This window comes from Podarcis cretensis (genome assembly GCF_951804945.1).
Source record: "Podarcis cretensis genome assembly, chromosome: 17".
In the NCBI taxonomy this organism is placed as follows: Eukaryota; Metazoa; Chordata; class Lepidosauria; order Squamata; family Lacertidae; genus Podarcis; species Podarcis cretensis.
The window spans coordinates 8,590,980-8,613,012 of NC_137187.1; the positions used below are offsets into that span (position 1 = coordinate 8,590,980).

The 22,033-nt window shown below is 46.5% G+C and overlaps 1 protein-coding gene across 2 annotated transcripts in view; it reads right to left on the reverse strand.

The window, feature by feature from the left end:
• The window catches only part of LOC307206198 (uncharacterized protein), a 99,236-nt gene that overhangs the window by 63,586 nt on the left and 13,617 nt on the right, over positions 1-22,033 (reverse strand). For both annotated transcript variants that reach the window (XR_013834309.1, XM_079959047.1), the window contains exons 9-22: positions 20,318-20,486; positions 18,580-18,745; positions 17,192-17,414; positions 14,799-14,924; positions 13,862-14,089; positions 11,459-11,770; positions 10,693-10,902; positions 8,609-9,193; positions 7,812-8,027; positions 6,702-6,943; positions 6,161-6,287; positions 4,936-5,111; positions 1,554-1,740; positions 462-680 (exon numbers count right to left, since the gene is read on the reverse strand). Coding sequence is in view for 1 of the 2 variants with exons in the window: in XM_079959047.1 (XP_079815173.1) it covers positions 462-680; positions 1,554-1,740; positions 4,936-5,111; positions 6,161-6,287; positions 6,702-6,943; positions 7,812-8,027; positions 8,609-9,193; positions 10,693-10,902; positions 11,459-11,770; positions 13,862-14,089; positions 14,799-14,924; positions 17,192-17,414; positions 18,580-18,745; positions 20,318-20,486 (3,186 nt within the window). In the remaining variant the exon portion in view is untranslated. The remainder of the gene's footprint in view (positions 1-461; positions 681-1,553; positions 1,741-4,935; positions 5,112-6,160; positions 6,288-6,701; positions 6,944-7,811; positions 8,028-8,608; positions 9,194-10,692; positions 10,903-11,458; positions 11,771-13,861; positions 14,090-14,798; positions 14,925-17,191; positions 17,415-18,579; positions 18,746-20,317; positions 20,487-22,033) is intronic.

A 22,033-nucleotide genomic window follows, 5' to 3' on the forward strand; every position in this document is an offset into this window, starting at 1 on the left:
AGGTCAGTTACTTTAGGCGGGAAACCCTGGGTTGTTGTTGCTACAATGTTGATAGCCGGCTGCCTATAAAAGCAGGCCGGCTGAGCTGTTTGCTGTTCAGTTCTGTTCCAGCTGACAAATAAAGAGCTGCTTTGGAGAAATCGCTGCGTTGTCTGCAATGTCTACCCACTATTTAACAGAAATAGTGCTTTAGGTTAAGAACTTTGCTTCAGGATGAGAACGGAAATCGTGCTCTGGCGGCGCGGCAGCAGCAGGAGGCCCCCATTAGCTAAAGTGGTGCTTCAGGTTAAGAACAGTTTCAGGTTAAGAACGGACCTCCGGAACGAATTAAGTACTTAACCCGAGGTACCACTGTATTTTACATTCAACAAGTAGGAAGTTTCATCAGAGACTTTCAGCATAGTTCAAACTAAGTAGTTTGCTCCCAAGTCAGATGCCCGAACCTAAACCAAAAGACCCACCTTTAACTAGAGTCCCCCTTTCCTTGTTTCTCATGTTCATCCACTTAATACTTTCTGCATTGAGGTCCATCCAGAAGATTTTCTGCTCCGCCAAGTCATAGTCGATAGAAAAGATAATAAAGTCCTTCTCAGTGGTCAATATAACATCTTCTTTCAGGCTTCTTAATCCATATAGGATCAAATTGAACTGAACTGCAACAAGCAACTTCGGCTCAGAGCCTGCAGGAAAGAGAAGGGGTTACACATTGCAGTTTTGACCCCTGCTGCTGCCACCACCTGCAGCACAATACTGGCAGGGCATTGCACAGACTCCTAGAAGCATAGACATTCTCAGCCCCAGCATTCAGTAAACTGAATCTGCCAAGTTGGTGCTTCGGACAAGTTGCCAACGCAAATGAAAGCTTGCAAGCCAATCACCTGCCAGACAGTTTTCTTTTCTTTTTAAAGTTACTGCTGCACTTAACATTACTCCCCACACTTGTATTTGGGTGAAAAGCAATGCTTGGCAAGTTACGCCAGCTTTCTTTTCATTTGTTTGCAGCTTCAGTCTTTGCAAAGCAATGCTGCTTTTCGAAACCTGTGTTGAACCCTTCTGTTACCTGGTCCCCAGTTTAAGCAGTCTAAAAAGGTAAAGGGAACCCTAACCGTTAGGTCCAGTCGTGACCGACTCTGGGGTTATGGCGCTCATCTCACTTTATTGGCCGAGGGAGCTGGCAAACAGCTTCCAGGTCATGTGGCCAGCATGACTAAGCTGCTTCTGGCAAACCAGAGCAGCGCACGGAAACGCCGTTTAGCTTCCCGCCGGAGTGGTACCTATTTATCTACTTGTACTTTGATGTGCTTTCGAACTGCTAGGTTGGCAGGAGCAGGGACCGAGCAATGGGAGCTTACCCCGTCGCGGGGATTCGAACCGCTGACCTTTTGATCGGCAGGTCCTAGGCTCTGTGGTTTAACCCACAGTGCCACCCGCACGGTGCATGTACCTGAAGCCAAATTCTTTTATTCCACTTCAGGCAAGCTCAGCTCAAGCCACTGAACCAGGCAGACAGATGCCTACCAGAAGAGGCAAGCTAGACATTTACAGGGCCTTACCAAGTACTTTGCAGGTGTGGCCATCTGGTTCCAGCAAGTAGCCAGGGTGGCAAGTACACATATAGCTTCCCTCCGTGTTGACGCAAGTCTGGCTGCATTTCTCCTCCGACAGCTCTTTACATTCATTGATATCTTTGCAGGAGCGCCTGTCGCTCCTTAGCCGGAATCCCTCGTAGCAAGCACATTTCTGTAAGGAGAATGTTACGTTAAAAGAAACTTGGGTCTTCATGTTGCAGGCAAGCAGGTCGCTTTTATCATCTTCGTTCAGAGCTTTCATGCAGGAACGCTCATGTATGAAAAGTTGCTGCTGGAGAAAAGTGAAATGATCGTTGCTGCTCAAGACTGATTGGTTGCTTTGTGCGTTCCATCAAGACGAAAGATTCCCAGCAGGACAGAATGGAAGCCTGACCTACCCATTCACAGAGCAGGCAGACAAGGGAGCCTGGATTTGAAGGAAGATGTTCCCTTTAACAGAACTGGGAAATGAAGAGCTACAGCTTTCTTTCTTTTTTTTTTATAATAATTTTTATTAATTTTCCAATTTTAAAACGAAACAATAACAACGACATAAAAACATCCACCAATACAAACAAACACACAAATATAAATTCTTAACCTCATTTTCATAAGCCTCCTTTCTCAGACTTCCCCATACCTCACCTTTTTTGCATCCTTGTTTTACAATTTTTCAGCAACCCTTTTAGCCAATTAAATTTAAATTTGTTATCTTTCTCAATTTCACCTTAAATAACATTTTCAGCTGCAATTCTGCATCTTCCTTCCCCTTGACATTTTAGCACTCATCAATATTATAACAGTTCTTAAGATAAGCTTTGAATTTCTTCCAGTCTTCCTCCACCGTCTCCTTCTCTTGGTCACGGATTCTGCCAGTCATCTCCGCCAATCCCATAAAGTCAATCACTGCCATTCTTCCAGTGTGGGGAGTTCCTGTGTCTTCCAATACTTTGCTAGAAGGATCCTTGCTGCTGTAGTGGCGTACATAAAAAAAGTCCTATCCTTCCTTGACACCAATTGGCCGACCGAAGAGCTACAGCTTTCTAGGCTGGTGGCTGCAGCTTGTGAAGTGTGAGGCAATTTGAAGGGTCCTCTAAGCACGAATGATAGGTGATTCATGCAATCTTCTCTTTAAAAGACATCTGAAGGCAGCCCTGTTCAGGGAAGTTTTTAATATTTAATGCTGTTTTGGTTTTAACACTTGATTGGAAGCCGCCCAAAGTGGCTGGGGAAACTCAGCCAGATGGGCGGGGTATAAATAATAAATTATTATTATTATTATTATGAGGTAGGGGACAGAAACAAAGAGGAAAATGTGCTCAATGCAGCTTTTTCTTAACATATAGCTATTAAGAGAACAGTCTCAGTCTGCTCTGACAGCTAATGTACTGGTTAACAATCATGCACACACACAGAGTGAGAGACTGCAAGAGGCCCACAGTTTTAACCAGGACTGCAATGAATATTCCTTCCCTCCCCACCTGTGATCACAAATGAAAATTCTCCACTGTTGCAATTCGACTTGCAAAATCCCTACTGGTACAGTGAGCTTTCCCCACCTCCTATTAAGGCTGGGGGCAGGGAACTAGTTTCCTAATGAAACCCCATCCCCCACACCTAATATTAACTTTAAAATGAAACCAAACATGGTTGCCAAGCAAGCAGACGCATTAAAGTTTGGCTTCAGCTGGAAGCCTTGCTGGAAAAAGTTGACCAATATGCCATCCGCTGAATGCCCATCTTCCGACTCAGAACTGGAATGGTGGGAATGCATTCAGACCTCTAAGTGAGCAGACATTCCGTTTTAAATGGCATCTGGGCCAACACAAGTTAAAACTGAGTTACGAAGCCGACGTGCATCTTATAAGAGAAGAAGAAGAGAAGAGTTTGGATTTGATATCCCGCTTTATCACTACCCAAAGGAGTCTCAAAGCGGCTAACATTCTCCTTTCCCTTCCTCCCCCACAACAAACACTCTGTGAGGTAAGTGGGGCTGAGAGACTTCAGAGAAGTGTGACTGGCCCAAGGTCACCCAGCAGCTGCAGGTGGAGGAGCAGGGAAGCGAACCCGGTTCACCAGATTACGAGACTACCGCTCTTAACCACTACACCACACTGGACAATATAGCTATCTGCCACTTTCCTGCACCAAGAGGAATTTGGCTTTCATGGAAAGAGCCTTAGCAAGCTTTGTCCTGGCAGAAGCAGCAGTCAGTTTAGAAGTCACTCAATGTAGAGCCCTATGGAATGGGTTCTGATGGGCAGGAGAGGATATATGAATTGCAATTCATCCCTCCAGACTCCCAACGTGTGTGAGCTGAAAAGGGTTTCAAAACCCCATCCTTGGCAGCAAAATTAAAAGGAGCTCTGAAGCAAGGAGGCTCGCCCTTTTGTACATCGCTTAATGAAGGAGCAGGCAACAGCTTGGGTTCAGAAATATAATTTACTTACTTATATTCTTGCATTGGTTCACAGCAATTGCAGCAGTAAAAACTATGCAGGTGAAATGCTTATGTTTACAATATAACCAGCTTCAGGCAAGTGCCTAAAGGTGAAGCAAATGGAGGCATAGCTGCATCTAACGCTGGGCAAAGGATGAGAGCGAGGGGGGGGACGGACAAGAAGTAATATATGCTCCTCCCTCTCGAGGATACGAGGGTAAATGACATCATACAGTGCCCTGTCTACCAACTGTATTTCTATGGCCTGTGTATTTGCCTAGCAGCAATACAACTCTGAGCATCTTAAAAAGCAGAGACATCACCTTGCCAACAAAGGTCCGTATAGTTAAAGCTATGGTTTCCCAGTAGTGATGTATGGAAGTGAGAGCTGGACCATAAAGAAGGCTGATCGCTGAAGAATGGACGCTTTTGAATTCTGGTGCTGGAGGAGACTCTTGAGAGTCCCATGGACTGCAAGAAGATCAAACCTATCCATTCTGAAGGAAATCAGCCCTGAGTGCTCACTGGAAGGACAGATCCTGAAGCTGAGGCTCCAAGACTTTGGCCACCTCATGAGAAGAGAAGACTCCCTAGAAAAGACCTTGATGTTAGGAAAGATGGAGGGCACAAGGAGAAAGGGACGACAGAGGACGAGATGGTTGGACAGTGTTCTCGAAGCTACCAGCATGAGTTTGACCAAACTGCGGGAGGCAGTGGAAGACAGGAGTGCATGGCGTGCTCTGGTCCATGGGGTCACGAAGAGTCGGACACGACTAAACGACTAAATAACAACAACAATACAACTCTGTGGACTTAGCCCCTTCTCATGCTAACTAGCAAGAATATGCATTGGTTAGTTTTGGGCTGCTAATCTCCCACAAGCCCAAAGTGGTAGTATAGTCAACATCCAAGAAAAAGCAAACTTACAGGCCCGCTAGGAGACTTGTAGCAGATCTGGGAGCACGACCGCCGGCATGCAAGAGCACAATCCCTGCCTTCATCCGTCCCACCCTGACAGTCTGGTCTCCCATTGCACACCAGAGTGTAATTAATGCAGGTTTCGCCACACTGGAATTCATAGCCCAGGCACTTCCTCGGCTTGCCTGTATAACAACAAGAAAAAAACCCTCAAAGACTGTACCAGCATTAAAACCTAGAGCAGAAATAAGTGGATCTTCAGAATTCTTAAGGGGCCAGGCTGTTATAGCAGTAAAACCTGCACGCCTTTTTACCAGCGGATTTCAAAGGCAGTGAAGAAGGAGGGCATGCAACTGAGAGTTGAAGAGTTTGGTTTTCCAGTTCCTCATGAGTCTGGTGATAATGGGAGGAACTCCAGGGGAGAGGGCGGTGAGGATTCAACAGCATTCCCCCATCCCTTTTACACTTTAAAACTGCACCTTCAACCCCACTGGGGCAGGTGTGGACCTTTTTTTTTTTTTTTTTTTAAGTCTGCTGCTATTGCATGTACTTTGGCTTTCATTTTGCTCATCTGCTAAGGGAATACCACACAGCAGGGTCAAATCCTGCTCATGTTCTTAAGAGCGAAATGGGTGGCAGTGAAGATTATTGCACTTGCATTGCTGATGAAATTACTGCAGGCTCATTAACAAGCTTGCAGGGATGCCTATTAGAGCAGGTTTGGGGACCCAAATGTTGTACTATAAATGCTATCGTCCTGGGCCATGTTTGTTTTGGGCTGACAGGGGTTGTAGTTCAGCCACAACTGGAGAGCCAATGGTTCCTCACTCTTGTATTAGAGGTTCTGATCAACTCTAGACCTTGCGCTGGGTGTTGCCATTTCTCCAGAAAGTGGAGAAGCTTTCTATGGAAAGTGCAGGTTGCTCCCTAACACAATGAAGCTGCAAGGCTGTCAAATCCACTCTTCCTTCTGCTATTCTAGACTAGCCTCAAGGTGTTCACTTGAGGATTTCCCCCTCCGTACTCATTTCAATTTCTCCTTTGCAGAATGTGATTTCTCTGCGGCTGAAGAGCACAAGTAATTTCACCACCTAAGACTTTTAAAGGCAAGATATTTTTCTCGTGGCTCTTGAATGGGAGTGCCACATAAGTCCAAAGGGGAGAGAGCTGATCAACGGTAAAGACTTTAAGCACCAGCAAAAGCTCTTGCAAGGGAAACGCGAATAGTACTTACAGGAAGTCTCATCACTCCTGTCTCTGCAGTCTGCCTGCCCATCACAGTACCATAGGTCCGGGATACACTCAGAACTTCTGCATTGCCACTGGTTGTCACCGCACTTGTGCTCTGGCAAACTGCAGTCCTGCAAGGAGAAGGCATTCAAGCAAAAGGGAACACACACACACACACACACACACACACACACACAATTTCTCCTTTGCAGTTTTCTTGTGCTGCAGGGATAACTACACAACCTAGAAATGGAGTTTGGAGCACTCAAAGGTACTTCATTTTGCAGCTGGCTGCTAAGAATTTGTGCTTGCTTAAAAAGCAACCTCTTTGTTGTCCATGCCCATCACAAATACTGTAACTTTTGGACTACCCAGGTCCTGTAGGAAACGCATGCGCATGCTTGCTTGCATGTAATTGTTACCGCTTTAAAAGAAACGGAATAGCTGTCTTCTGCCCTTAATATATGTTTGTAACTGATCAGATCTTTATAAATAGCCGATTTGATGGCACTCTGCATTCGTTGCCAGTTTACACACACACACACCTGTTCATCAGATTCATCTTTGCAGTCCTTATCGCCATCACAGAGCCATTCCTTGAGAATGCACTCTCCACTTTTAGGGCAATTGACTTCATCCGAATGGCAGAAATGTAGTTTTGGGGCTACTGGGCAGCCTACTTCATCTGAGCCATCCTTACAGTCACGGTCTCCATCGCAGTGCAGGGAGTACGACACGCACTGGCCACTTCTGCATTGGAATTCCTGTTCAGTGCACTTTGCATGAACTGCAGGGACAGACAGCAGTGTTTATTGTTTCTAGAAAGCACCCAAGAGATTTCACTCATATAGGACTCATGAACAGTTGAATGCATTCTCCCTGCAAGGATCAATGTAAAATATATTTAACACAGGCTACACAGAAATGCATCTGGGTCCACAAACCCTTTAAGAATTGACATATGATTCAGCAGTTTAAATTGTGTGAAGATATAATGACCCACTATCATATGAATTAGTCCTTCGACTGTCATAGCTCCAGGAGATGCGGATATTTACATATCCCTTTGGCAAATAAGCCACGAGGCTACATATGGGTTCAGGTTTGATGCCGACTGCATGTTAATGAATGGAACATCCTGATATTTCACACAACCAGGAACAGGAAAGTGCTGTCCTTGGTTGCAAATTGGCTGCTGTACCAACAGCTGTAACTGCACAGGCAAATGCAGAATGGGCTTTTGGGATGAAGAGATGCTACAAGCCTCAGGACATCTACTGGATTCAAGACCTAGCCCTCCAGCCCATTCTGAATTCATCACCCCATTATCCAAAACAGTTAGTAGTCCAAAGCCATTGGCTCCTGGTTCAAGAGTTAAGCATCATTTGAATTAAAAAGTTTCTAGCAAGTTCAGACAGTGCCACCAAAACTTTTGTTGCAAGCGACGATGCCACGCTGCAGGTTCAGGAACAAGGTTAAGATACCTTCCCAAAGGCAGCCTGTTAAGACACAGCAGGTGGCAGTGTTAGCTCAGGGCATGTGTCTTACGCTACGCTTTACTCAAGCTATAGTCAGGAACTTTTGTAGAAAGCTGGCGATTTGGAAGCCGAATGTACCCATTCGGGCACCGCTCTGCCAACTGGGTATTTGCTCACCGCAGCCCTGTTCATCAGCGCTATCGTGGCAGTCAGGGCTCCCATCGCATAACCAACTCTCAGGCACACAGCGCATGTTGTTATCGCAGCGCAAGGCACATTCTGGAGTTGGCACCCAGCAGTTGGCTTCATCTGAGCCATCGGGACAATGTGGAATCCCATCGCAAAGGAACCTCTCGCGAATGCATTTGTTTCCACTTCGACACTGGAAGCTTCCTTTTAGAAAGAAAGAGACAAGAACACGTTAAGTTCAATAGCCAGGCCTTTCTGTAGGACTGGAGAAAGCAAGCGCATACTTCCTAGATTTAAAAAAAAAAGTTGACAAAATGATAGAGTAAGGTAAGGTGGTCTATCATGAGGCCATTTTTGGCGGCTCTCAGCAACATCTGATGCCTTCCCAAAGCCAGGTAAACAACACTGGGCTTTGGAAAGGAGGCCTAAGTGCTCTGACAGGGTCCTTGAGTCCTTTCTTCCTTCTTCCCAAAGGCTAGTAAGTGTTTTCCCAGCTACGGGAAGAAGGCTTTTGGCAGACAGTGAGAGGGCTGGAGAAGGCCCTCAAATTCTGCCCTTGCTCCCTTCCTTCCCCCCTAGTCAGCATGTCTAACAAGAGCCAATTTTTTAATAATTTAGGCAACTGTGTAGGCCTGCAAAACTTTGACCTTAGCCCAATCAGCCACATTTGTCATGCTAGGTTCTTTGTCTCGATGGGGTAGGAGATGGAGAAATTTAATAATGGAGGGACCATGTGCAGGATGCAGTATTAAGCTATTCACACACAGCATGGAAGAACTTAGTACCTGGTTCACCACAAATGAGGGAACAGAAGTCTTCATCGGACCCATCCATACAGTCCTCTTCTCCATCACAGACATATTCAAAGGGCACACACCCCTGCCCATCTAGGCAAGGAAGTTCAGCCCACCTACAGGGAATAGTTGTTAAGACAGTGGTATTGGTTGCATTTGGTACTGTTGTGGCCTTGGTGGTCTTGGGCATTGTCGCCCTTGTGGTGGTCTTGGGTGTTGTCGCCCTTGTGGTGGTCTTGGGTGTTGTCGCCCTTGTGGTGGTCTTGGGTGTTGTCGCCCTTGTGGTGGTCTTGGGTGTTGTCGCCCTTGTGGTGGTCTTGGGTATTGTCGCCCTTGTGGTGGTCTTGGGTGTTGTCGCCCTTGTGGTGGTCTTGGGTGTTGTCGCCCTTGTGGTGGTCTTGGGTGTTGTCACCCTTGTGGTGGTCTTGGGTGTTGTTGTGGGTGTAGTAGTCAGCACTGTTGTCCTTGACGCTGTAGTCTGCGCTGTTGGTCTTGCTGCTCCAGTTGAAGTAGTACGGTTAGTAGTTGGTGCAGCAGTGCTTATGACAGCAGGCTTTGTAACAGGAACAGAACGCACTGCAATTAGAAAGTTAGCAATCAGTTCCAGTTTCTTCATACTCCTGTTCACATTGCACTGACAGTTTGTGTGTTTGATGGCCAACCCTTAATCTTTATAGGAAAACAGAGCACTTGAGAATAAGCGTTGCGGTCATCTTGTAGCTGCCAGACTGGTGACTGGGAGTGGCCCCTGGGACCATTTAACACCGGTCTTAAAGGATCTACATTGGCTCCCAGTACGTTTCAGAGCACAATTCAAAGTGTTGCTGCTGACCTTTAAAGCCCTAAACGGCCTTGGTCCAGTATACCTGAAGGAGCGTCTCCACCCCTATCGTTCTGCCCGGGCACTGAGGTCCAGCTCCGAGGGCCTTCTGGCGGTTCCCTCCCTGCGAGAAGCCAAGTTACAGGGAACCAGGCAGAGGGCCTTCTTGGAAGCAGCGCCCGCCCTGTGGAACACCCTCCCATCAGATGTCAAGGAAATAAACAACTACCTGACTTTTAGAAGACAGCTGAAGGCAGCCTTGTATAGGGAAGTTTTTAATTTTTGGTGTCTTACTGTGTTTTAATTTGTTGGAAGCTGCCCAGAGTGGCTGGGGTAACCCAGTCAGATAGGCATTATATAAATAATTATCATCTCATTTTTTTTGCAAGTGTGCCCCATCATCTAAAAGACAGTTGGCGCTCCTGGTTACTTTGTTAGATAGGCAGTCCTGTAGCCGTTAGAATTGTTTTGCCTCTAGTCTGTTGGATCTGTGTTGTGCTTCTGCCTGATCCCTTGCAGGTGAGAAGCAGGAGCATAGGCCTAGTACATGTCATGGCAAGTTTCTGGACCTATTCAGGGATGGGGAACGTTTTTGGCCCAGCAAATCAGATCCTTACTTCCTCACCTGTCTAACTATGATAGGTGGTCAGGGATGATGGGAATTGTAGTGCAAAAACAGCTGGAGATCCTAGTTTGGGAAACACTGTGCTTGTGTATGTGTATGTGTGAATCACCTTGCAAAAGTGGACCAAAGGTTTATCAGATAAGAATTTCTCTAGACTAGCAGTGCCTGGTCCTGTGTTGAATGAACCTCGCAAGCACAGCATGTAGCAGCATGCCCAAGACCAGAGGTGATGGTCATGAATTAAGCAAGTTGAATTCCCAACTGTTTAAAAAGCAAACAGTAGGTTTCAACAGCTGTTATAAGACCCCTCCTCCCCTGCACAATCACATGGCCTTAATGATCAACAGCTGCAAGGCACTATGGGAGATAGGAACTCTCATTCCCACGCAACAATTGCAGTGAACAATGGTCCAAAACATTCAGCAACTGAACTTCCTACCGTAGCTTTAGTGGGCACTAACAGTAAGCCAAGAACTCATGCACTGAAAAGATGATGTAAACATGTAGACCAGCAAGCATTTTTCTGCAGCACATATTTCATAGGGACGACTGAACCACACCCTTTGGTAAGGCCCTCTGGCTGTTTAAGTGCCCAGAATAGGAATTCACAGTGGTGACAAGTCAGTTTACCTGTTCTCAAATTTGTGTCAAAGATCATCATTGCTTTCTGTACATTGGCTACTTGCACAGCAGAGGGCATCCCTGATCTTCTGTTCCAGACCACAATGGTTGTTTTGTTGAATGTCACCAGGTAAGGTCCATACACAGCTGCCACGCCATGGGTCCAATTCTCTCTTGTACTGTATGTCTTGCGTGTGATGAGGTTCAGCGCCTTCAGCCCTACGAACAAGGAAACGCTTATTATTCCATCACAACAAGCAACCAAAGTGTGTTGTATATTTACACAAGTCACAGCACAACTAGTTTCTAGAAAGCTGAATGGGACAGCCCAGTAACCTTAGCAAATAAGGGCTCAAGCAAATATTGTTTTTAAAAGCTTTTTTTAAAAAAAAGAAAACACACACCCATACCCTCAAAGCAGTTAGCAAGGAAATACAGTGGTACCTTGGGTTAAGTACTTAATTCATTCCGGAGGTCCGTTCTTAACTTGAAACTGTTCTTAACCTGAAGCACCACTTTAGCTAATGGGGCCTCCTGCTGCCACCGCCCCGCCGGAACATGATTTCTGTTCTCATCCCGAAGCAAAGTTCTTAACCCTAGGTACTATTTCTGGGTTAGCAGAGTCTGTAATCTGAAGCGTATGTAACCTGAAGTACCACTGTATTGCCTGTTCTCAGACTAGAGAGTGGGAACTGCTATCAAAAGTGGGCTTTGCAGTGGCAATGTTTGTTTACTGCTGCACAGCTAGCATGAGAACCATCAACATGTAATTTACCATAGTCTTTGGAAGCCCAGAGGAGGCTACCCGAGCTTATGTCCAAGGCAACTGGAAGATCTTCTGTCCAGGCTTCCTTCCCCACTTCTTGGATACTGCTTCCATCAAGGTTCAGCCTCTGAATTGGTTTCCCACTTTCTAGCCAGTACAAGGATGCTCTCTTCCAGTCTAGGAACAGGTGCCAGATAGCAGCCTTCGCATGATAGAGAACCTTCGTCGTCATGCCAGCATAACTAGTAACCTTAATTTCAGTTCTGCTACAGGTTAGCCAATATAGGTCCCCAGAAGTTATATCAACAGCCGCTTCACAGACTAGGGGGGGAAAGCAAATGTAAAAAATTAAGCTTCTCCTTCCAGTCTCAATGGAAGCCCAGCTCATCAAGGACGTCCACTTGCAAAACCAATTTCCATTTCCCCTCCCTCTTTCTCCCTGCACATCCTGAAATTGGCTCGGGGTGGGGGGGACCTTGGTTAGAGAAGTGCCCCAAAACATTAAGTGGTTTGTCCCACACACCTTCTTGACCTTTCCCTGGCCATTTGCCTATAGGCTTGTCCACACTTCCCCTGGTTCTGTGCCTAGAAAGCACAGGGGTCTAAGCATTTTTGCCTTTGCGCTGCTGCTTTCCTCCCCCACAAAACCTGCTCTTTAGTGCTAAATCGGTGCAAACATCAAACCAGATGACTTGATTGACATTTGCTCAGGTTCAGTGGTAAACAGTGAGCCTTCTCAGGGGAAAGCGAAAGCATGAATGAGCCTTATGATGGGTCATTTTTTATTGTCCCAATCTGCTAACACAGCCTGGGGTAGTAATCACACCAATGGTAAAATTCCGTGCATTTCTGGGACACATTATGTTGCAGGTGTTTCCTTCGTTTCTGGAAGGAAAATGGTAAGTGGTACCTGGCTGAAATTTGGGGGCACTGCACAGGTGTCAAATGTCCTGGGAGGATTACCTGGAGGTCGTCTTCTGTGTGAACTGCACAATGAAAAGTGCACCGGGGGGGGGGGGTGAGTTACTTGCCGCACAAAATAGGATGAGGGGTAATCTTTAGGGCTAAGCTACCAGCTGCAGAGGAGGATAAGTTCCTCCATCGGTTTTGCTTTTATCCTTTGCATATTGCCACAGCTTTAATCCACTGTCCTTGCTGCATCTGCCAAAGCTGCCATTGCTCTTTCGCGGCTCTTAGCTGAAACACTCCTTGTAGAGGGAAGGGTTGGGTTAAGGGCTAAGGGCCTTTCAAGTTACAGGAACATGGAAGCGAGCCCTGTGCTGCTGGGAAACTACCGTATTTTTCGCTCTATAAGACTCACTTTTTCCCTCCTAAAAAGTAAGGGGAAATGTGTGTGTGTGTTATGGAGCGAATGCAGGCTGCGCAGCTATCACAGAAGCCAGAACAGAAAGAGGAATCACTGCTTTCGCTGTGCAGCGATCCCTCTTGCTGTTCTGGCTTCTGGGATTCAGAATATTTTTTTTCTTGTTTCCCTCCTCCAAAAACTAGGTGCATCTTGTGGTCTGGTGCGTCTTATAGAGTGAAAAATACAGTATTTCCCAGACCTCTTGTACTCCCTCTTCCCACAGCTAAAGCAGAGGTGCTGAACAGGTAAGGAAGCTTCCTTACTTCAGACTTCAGAAGGCGTATCTTTCTCCTGAAACATTAGTCATCATTGGTACTGCGAGCACTAAGATGCCCCTCTGGAGGTAGCTGTAAGGTTTCAGTCAGATGTGCACATATTTTCTGGCCTGTCTACAAATCCTTTTAAACGGATGCAAAGCATGAGCTCTTCCATAGACAAAAGAGTCTTCTCCAACGGGCGAAGATTCCAAAGCTAGTCGAAGGTAGAAGTACTGCTTTCTACCCCATCCCTTTCCTCTTTGTGCAACGCACTCCTAAGAAGCAGCAGAATAGTGACCTTGCTTGTTCTGCTATGGCACTATCTGTCAGATCTGTGTTTGAAGACTTACTGTACAAGGCCTCACTCACTTCTACAGCCTATTGCTTCGTCTCTTCCCTGTCCAGAGCACAGACCGTAGACTAGAAATCCTTGTTAGGTTGAGTCAAGTAAGAAATTAGGGGTTACGGCACTGTGGCAGCTGGACCACATTGTGCCAAACACTGAACTGGTTACAGGAAGTGTATCCATAAGATAATTATGCCATTAACCCTAGCTGCAAGAACTGAATCATGAAACGGGTGAAGAGGTAAACTGCTGTTCCCTTAGCATCCCGCACTGTCTGCATGTTGATGCTTTAGGGAGTAAATATAGTCTGGAGCAGACTGAAAACCAACCAAGTAAATTCTCTTCCAAACCCATTTCTTGTCTTGACATCAGCATTAGGAGTTTGTTTTAGAAGTCCATGCTTCATTTGCATAGAAGCTCTACAGCAATGCACAGGAGCTCACCTGGCGAACCTGTAGGAATTATTAGTTTCGCTTTGGTCTCTTTAGTGAAGCGCATCAGTTCTCCTTTGTCATCAGTCCAGTAGATGAATCCCCTGCTCCAGTCCATGTCCTGGAAGTAGACGTTCTCTGGCCACTCCTGAATCACTTCATGCTGCTGCAACACTGTCCCCTTTGGGTCAACTTCCAGTAGGTAGATTTGCTTGTTAGTAGAATACAAGACATTCAGCACTGCAGGAAGAGTACAGGAATTGAGGAACAGGTCTTGCACAACTTGCTAGCCATCCCAGCTCAGTGTCACTCTATTATTCAACCCAAATACTGCTCTTGCTATGACAAATAGAACAGGTTATGACTTCAGTAGTCACCTAGGCATATTATAGGCTTGAGACCTTCACCGTCTGATTTTGGTGCTGCCTTGACTGGAGTAACAAGTTGATGCTCAAGTAGTCATGTTAGTTGCTCAGAGGCAGTTTTAAGCTATAGACGAGATGCTGGGAAAGCATTTATTACCACAAGCATTCTGGCCAATTGGATTTTGCATTTATATTAAAGCCAACTGACGACAGACCTGCTTTAACTTTCTATGACAGGAAGGCTGAAGTAGTCACCCAACCTTCCCACAGCTCCACAATGCAATGTTTTGTTTTCTTAAGTGTGTCAAAACACGGTGACGGACCAAAACAGGAGATTCAAAACAATCCTGTCTGAAACTGAGCTTCTGGGACTGCGTGACAGGTTTCTATCCAAATCATGGACACATCTCCATTCTAATCAACAGCTAGATAAAATTTAGCACCAGCAGTTTCTCATAAAAACCCCAGAATGCAATGTAGCATAAGCTTATCTGAACACTGGTGTTTAACCCACCCCACAAAGAGGGATTCTCAAAGTTGTTTGTGGAAGGATTTTCACCCCAGATTTAAAAGCGCAAGCCTACCTGCACATTGGTTTGAAGGCAGGAGGAAAGTGCCATCTGGACAGGCACACCTGTAGCCCTTGGGATGAACAGGTGACAAAAGGCAGATATGGCTACACAATCCAGGTGAACAGGCAGCTGTGTTACCTAGTGACCAAGATGACAAATTAGACCAAGAATGGGTCCATCCCTTCCTAGGTTGAATCCAGTAATTAAGCTTAAGTTCCCATGTATGCACAGACCACATGTATTGCACACAAATGCTAAAGTTGATGCCAGCCACAGAATTCAGCAGTATGAGAAGATGGTTCTCATTTTCAGGCTCACCCCATCTACAGACCTTAGAACATGTATAAGACACCAAGGCAGCTATTTAGATAGCAAGAGCAAGCAGTTGTCTAAACCAGAGTTTTTCAAACTTGGGTCTCCAGCTGTTTTGGGACTACAGTTCCCATCATCCCTGACCACTGGTCCTGCTAGCTAGGGATGGTGGGAGTTGTAGTCCAAAAAACAGCTGGAGACCCAAGTTGGGGAAAGCCTGTTCTAAATCATACTTGGGGCCATTTTGATATCAAGCAGGTTGCACGCTGACAGAAGGAAGCAGGCTCCCCCAGGAAGATGCTGTCCAAATTAGGATTTGCCTACCCAAGCCTACCCTGAACATGTAGCACCAGCCAAATCCCGGACCACCTCACATTTACAGTACAAGTGTCATTGCAACAAATGAATGTTTGAAAAGTGCCAGAACTCAAATAGCTAGAGGGCCAAATTGTCTATGCGGCAGGTACATAGAAACCACGTCCACCATTTCACCAAGTCAACGCTCCTTGAGCCTGGGACAAGATCAACTGGACTTCAGTTTGTAGTTAGGTTTCAAATTAAAATGTGAAGTGCTAGATTTCTAAAGCTTTCAGAGAGAAGAGTTAACATTTAAAGGATGAAAAGCTACTGAAGACAATATGTTTTGTCTTAGATTTCCTTAATAAGCACATTTCTTTCCCTTTCAAGGTGCAAGGATTCTTGACCAGAGGACAGACATCTATGTAGAGAGCAAGGGGGGGGGGCTATACGTCTATACTCCATGGGCCTTCTAGCTCTAAAGAGATCTTAATATTTTGTGAAGAGTTGTTCAAGGCTGCATTGGGGACGCACTCCCTACACAGGGATAGGTAAAGGTAAAGGTACCCCTGCCCGTACGGGCCAGTCTTGACAGACTCTGGGGTTGTGCGCCCATCTCACTTAAGAGGCCAGGGGCCAGCACTGTCCGGAGACACTTCCGGGTCACGTGGCCAGCGTGACATCGCTGCTCTGGCAAGCCAGAGCCGCACACGGAAATGCCGTTTACCTTCCCGCTGGTAAGCGGTCCCTATTTATCTACTTGCACCCGGAGGTGCTTTCGAACTGCTAGGTTGGCAGGCGCTGGGACCGAGCAGCGGGAGCGCACCCCGCCGCAGGGATTCGAACCGCCGACCTTTCGATCGGCAAGTCCTAGGCGCTGAGGCTTTAACCCACAGCGCCACCTGCACAGGGATAGGACTCCTTTATATTGGACACTTCTGCTTTCGTGTTAGGCACATAGAGGACCTTGTATGTGGAGGCTTAAGCATGTGCATGCTTACCTAGCTGCATGTTCTGCCAAACAGAGCTCTTGGAATGCTCCCAACTGGGAGATACAAGTCCAACTGGTGGCCATTACAGTAGTTATGGCTGTCAAGTTTCAGATTCTTGAGGAAGCAAAACTGAAGGTTGTAACAGGACAACTCTATGGTAGAATAGTACCATTGGGGTTTATAGCCTTTGGGTCACCTTAAGCACCCTTGGCCCAAGACAGCCCGCTTGCCTGCTCCTCCAACCAGACATGTACCCAGCCCTCTACCAAGACAACAGTTGGTTTGTTAATATTAACTCTGCCTGGTCCTGGGTATAGGTATTTACAGTGGTGCCTCGCAAGACGAAAAGAATCCGTTCTGCGAATCTCTTCGTCTTGCGGTTTTTTCATCTTGCGAAGCAAGCCCATTAGCGGCTTAGCAGATTAGCGCTATTAGCGGCTTTTAGCGGCTTAGCGGATAAGCGGCTTAGAAAAAGGGGGGGAAGGGGAAAAAACTCGGAAAAACTCGCAAGACATTTTCGTCTTGCGAAGCAAGCCCATAGGGAAATTCGTCTTGCGAAGCACCTCCAAAACGGAAAACCCTTTCGTCTAGCGGGTTTTTCGTCTTGCGAGGCATTCGTCTTGCGGGGCACCACTGTAAAGGCAACACACATGAAAGTGAGGAAATGAAATAGCCATTCCTGCTACCAGACATGTCTTGCTCATAGCTACATAGCTAGAGAGATTTAAAATTTGTTTTGTTTTTTTTAAATGCTTCCAATCCACCGTTCATCAAAAAAAAATTGTTCTCGGGCATTTTACTCACTTTGAGGCTGCAGTAGCTCATTCAGTACTGTGAACGAAGACACTGAAGAGTTCAGCAACACACCGACACCTGGGGAGGTGAGGGATGCAGACAGCAATTGCTCTTTGCCTGCCCAAATGATGGAATTCTCAAACACAGCAATTCCTAGAGGGGCCTGTGCTTTCAGCAGCTTCTCTGGGAAAGTGTACCTGCCAGTGCCGTCGGCCTTGATAGTCTCTATGGACTGAAGAGCAGAAAAGCCAAGTCAGAATTCCCAAACCAGACTGAGGGGACTAGCACTCAAGCGCTTCAAGTGACAATTTCTATGGCCTTCACCAGCTAATGAGCAGTTCACCTGAAGGTCTGGGGAGTACTGCTGCCCGTCCACCAGAACACCAAGGCAATTCAGCTGGCATGGAACACACAAACACTCCTGTTGTTTACTGTGCTATTACCTTCCCATCGCTGCCACCGTGGGCTACATTATAGTGCAGACAGCTCAACTAGAGTCAAGGCAACCAAACAAGGTTCATGTCCCAGGTGTACACTAAAACCACTGTTCGGTTTTACTGAGCAAAGCCTTCCTCCAGAGGTTATGTGCAGACACATGCCATATGTAATTGCACCACTGTGCATTTGCCCCCTCAAACCAAGGTTTTGTATTTTTCTTTGTGGACAGTCCTAAAACTACACTTCATTAAGAGATTCCTAGAGGGCTAAAGGCTCAAGGGGCTTCAGGGGCACCAAGTGGCTTCTGTCAACGTCAGCTGGTGGCCCAGCTGTGCCCCTATCTGGACAGGGAACACCTAGCAGTGGTTCTCAACCTGTGGGTCCCCAGATGTTGTTGGACTACAATTCCCATCATCCCTGAGCTCTGGCCTTGCTAGCTAGATTACTGCAATGTGGGACTGCCTTTGAAGATCTGAACCTGGGGAAAAGTTGGACAGCTGGTTTGCTAACCAATGCAAGACTATCTGAACATATAAACACCAATTCTGGCATAACTGCACTAGTTTTGGATCCTGCTTGCAACTTCATTTGGCTATAGTGCTTCCTCAGATAGTCCAAAAGGGACTACCTTCTCACATTTTAACAGGCTTGCTCTACGTTTCAAGGCTGCCTGCTCACTTAGAGCCACATTAGACATGACATGCATTGTATAGCTTTGCTTTTTTTTTAAGTAAGTGGGTGGGTGGGGGTTAGTACTGTGAGTTGTGAGTGCAGGGAAAGGGGACTTTCAAACCCTTGCCCTTGCCCTGCTGTGATTGGAACAGCACCAAACCCACCAGACTTTCCAGCATGGAAAGAAGTTTCTGTTGGTACCAGATCACAATGAAATGTTACACATCAAGATGCTACAGACTTGACATGGGCTTCTTTGTGAATTTCCGGTGCATCGAGTTTCATACCTTTTTATACGCACTGATCCAGTACAATCTACTAGTTATATGATCAAGAGTCAATCCAACAGGGTCTTCAGCGGTTACGATTGCAAGTATGTGTCTGTCTGAACCATCCATCCCCGCGGCTTCGATCACAGTCCTGCCTTGTTCACGATTCACCCAATACATGTAGCTGCAATAAAGAGAGGTGATCGGAGGACTGCGCCATGTTACTGGGCTCCTCAGCACTGCAGGAGCAGCATCCAGTCTGATTGTTTTGGGACCAGCTACTCTTTGGCACACTTAAGAGCAGAGCATGTCACACATCTCACTATTTTCACCCACAAGGAACATTTTCTTCCAAGTTAACACCTGAACAGATCCTGAAGGGCCTTGATACATCAGTGCTGTGGCTAAGCTTTCCAAGTTCCAGAATTCCCTTCTGCCACAGACTTATTCTGGCTACAGCCAGCTCATATGCAGGACCTCAAGCTGAACTATGTTGTGTGTTTTTAGCGGGCAGTCACGCAAGGCCTGCCTTTCATCACAGAAATTGCAACACAAGGGACGCAGGCTTGGGTGAGTGGGGATTACATGCAAGTACTCCTAGGAATTCAACTGGTAATTGTGTTGAGAGGGCAAGGGAGATCTTTATGCATACTCAGTAAAGGTAAAGGGACCCCTGACCATTAGGTCCAGTCATGACCGACTCTGGGGTTGCGGCGCTCATCTCGCTTTATTGGCCGAGGGAGCCGGCAGACAGCTTCTGGGTCATGTGGCCAGCATGACTAAGCCGCTTCTGGCGAACCAGAGCAGCACACGGAAACGCCGTTTACCTTCCCACCGGTGTGGTACCTATTTATCTACTTGGACTTTGACGTGCTTTCAAACTGCTAGGTTGGCAGGAGCAGGGACCAAGCAACGGGAGCTCACCCCGTCACGGGGATTCGAACTGCCAACCTTCTGATCGGCAAGTCCTAGGCTCTGTGGTTTAACCCACAGCGCCACCTGCGTCCCACATGCATGCTCAGAGGCATCTTTAAATAGAGGCTCCAAAATATTCCAGTTGAAGAACACCTTCATTCTCCATACCTTGCATATAAATCCACTCTAGCCCTTAAACAAGTGTTTTCCCATCTTGCGCTTCCAATAGCTTTTGGACTACCATTCCCATCATCCCTGACCAGCTAGGGATGATGGGAGATGTAGTCCAAGAACAGCTGGAGACCCAAGTTGGGGAAACACTGTCCTAAATGCTCTGATCCTATAAAATTATCTAGTGGTGATTCTGCTACACTCCTGGAAGTGTCACTATAAAAGCATTACTCAGTATTCAAAATGCCTTGGATACAAGCAAAACGTATTTGGGATCCACATAATCAACAGATGCTTCATTGCATATCCAAACTAAGGATGGAACAGGTATAGCTACGGACAGGGCATTAATTTGCTACCAGATTTTCTAGTAACCTCCACCACCACCCACCTCCAGGTTTCTTCTACAGACACTCACTTTCCTACCCACAACATCCATTTGGGAAATCCGCTTCCTGGAGCTCTGTTGCTGACTTGGCTATGATATGCCTACGGTAGAATAGGAAACTGAAGTATTGTACCTTAAGAGCTGCAGTGGGTCATCTAAAAGGAAGCAGCCTTTCAGATTTCACCCTTAACATGCGCCCATCCCTAGTAAAGCAATAGAGACTTAAAGCCAGGCTATTCCAGACAGATTCCAAGTCACGCCAGTGAAGCAAGGAATGTTTACCTTTTTTCTGGAAACGTAGTGAGTTGTTCTGGCAACACATTCTTCTCTAGGATCTTAACGTAGCCTCTGCCATCACTCAAGCCAACAAAGATGGCGCCAGGGGCACTGCTGGCCCAATATAACTGCCCAGTGAACCAGTCTACAGATATACTGTTGACACTGCCAGCATCTAGGAGAGAAACATTTATAGAAGCTCAGTAGTTTCATAACCCTTACAGCGAGAGATCTTAGGACTCGGCTACATTGGTCAAAGGGACGCAGGTGGCGCTGTGGGTTAAAGCCTCAGCGCCTAGGACTTGCCGATCAAAAGGTCGGCGGTTCGAATCCCTGCGGCGGGGTGCGCTCCCGCTGCTCGGTCCCAGCGCCTGCCAACCTAGCAGTTCGAAAGCACCTCCGGGTGCAAGTAGATAAATAGGGACCGCTTACCAGCGGGAAGGTAAACGGCGTTTCCGTGTGCGGCTCTGGCTCACCAGAGCAGCGATGTCACGCTGGCCACGTGACCCGGAAGTGTCTCCGGACAGCGCTGGCCCCTGGCCTCTTAAGTGAGATGGGCGCACAACCCCAGAGTCTGTCAAGACTGGCCCGTATGGGCAGGGGTACCTTTACCTTTACCTTTACCAACCCCAGAGTCTGTCAAGACTGGCCCGTACGGGCAGGGGTACCTTTACCTTTACCTTACATTGGTCAAAAAACCACGCTTTGAATGCATTTAGCATACAACACCAGATGGCGCTGGAGAGCAAAAAAAATAATTTGCCATTTTACATAGCTTTTTTTTTGTTTTGTTATAAGGTTTTAATTTTAAATATTGTGCTTTTTCCCCATGTGTAGATCCACCACTGGAAAGCAACTTGTGAACTATCCAGCCAGCAGTGGCAGCCAGCAGAGATGCACGTCTACTGTGGCTGCTGCTGCTGCTTTCCTGCTGACTGAGAAAAGCTGCTCCACCTCAGTGCCAGGGAAGATAGTGCCAGTGTGCCTTGAAGTGAGGGCAATCAGCTGCCCTGTTCTCCTTTAGCATGAGGGAAGGCAGATCAGATCAGCAGCGTTATCAGCAGAGATCATTGTGCGATATCCACAGTGCCTTGAAATCGGCTGTCCTCTCCCTCGAGCGAGAAGTATTAGATTGCTGTATATTGGCGGGTCAAAATCGTTATTGCTGTGTCATTTCAAAACTGATTTTGGCCAATAAAATCATACCTTGGTTCTTGAACAGAATGCGTTGTGGGAGTCCATTTGACCAAACTTAACAAATCCCTGTGCTGCTTTTGTGCTGTATTTTAATTTGCCATGCCACTCCACTTAGGATTCCCATTTAACCCACTAATAGCTGAATATATTGCTTTCACAGCCAATCCTGGTTTGGATTTACAAAAAATGTTGGGAGCTCAAACAGGAGTAAGCAACGATGATGCAAGGGTTTGTCTTGTCCACAAAAGCCAAACCCACCTAGATTGGTACTCCAAAAGTAGAATGTAGCGTCCAATCAAGGAAGAATAGGGTCTACGCCACCATGTTTTCAGCTCAGAATATCTAGTCTTTTTACTTATGAGAAAACATGCAAGGAATATTCTGTCCAGCTGCCAAGAAAATAAGCACCTGCTTTCAGGATTTAGGCCACTTATTAAAATTATGCTGTTATTTGTTACATTTACATTTAAACAGCAATTACTACTTATGCGCCTACGGCATGTGTTGCATGTTGTTCTGTCCTTC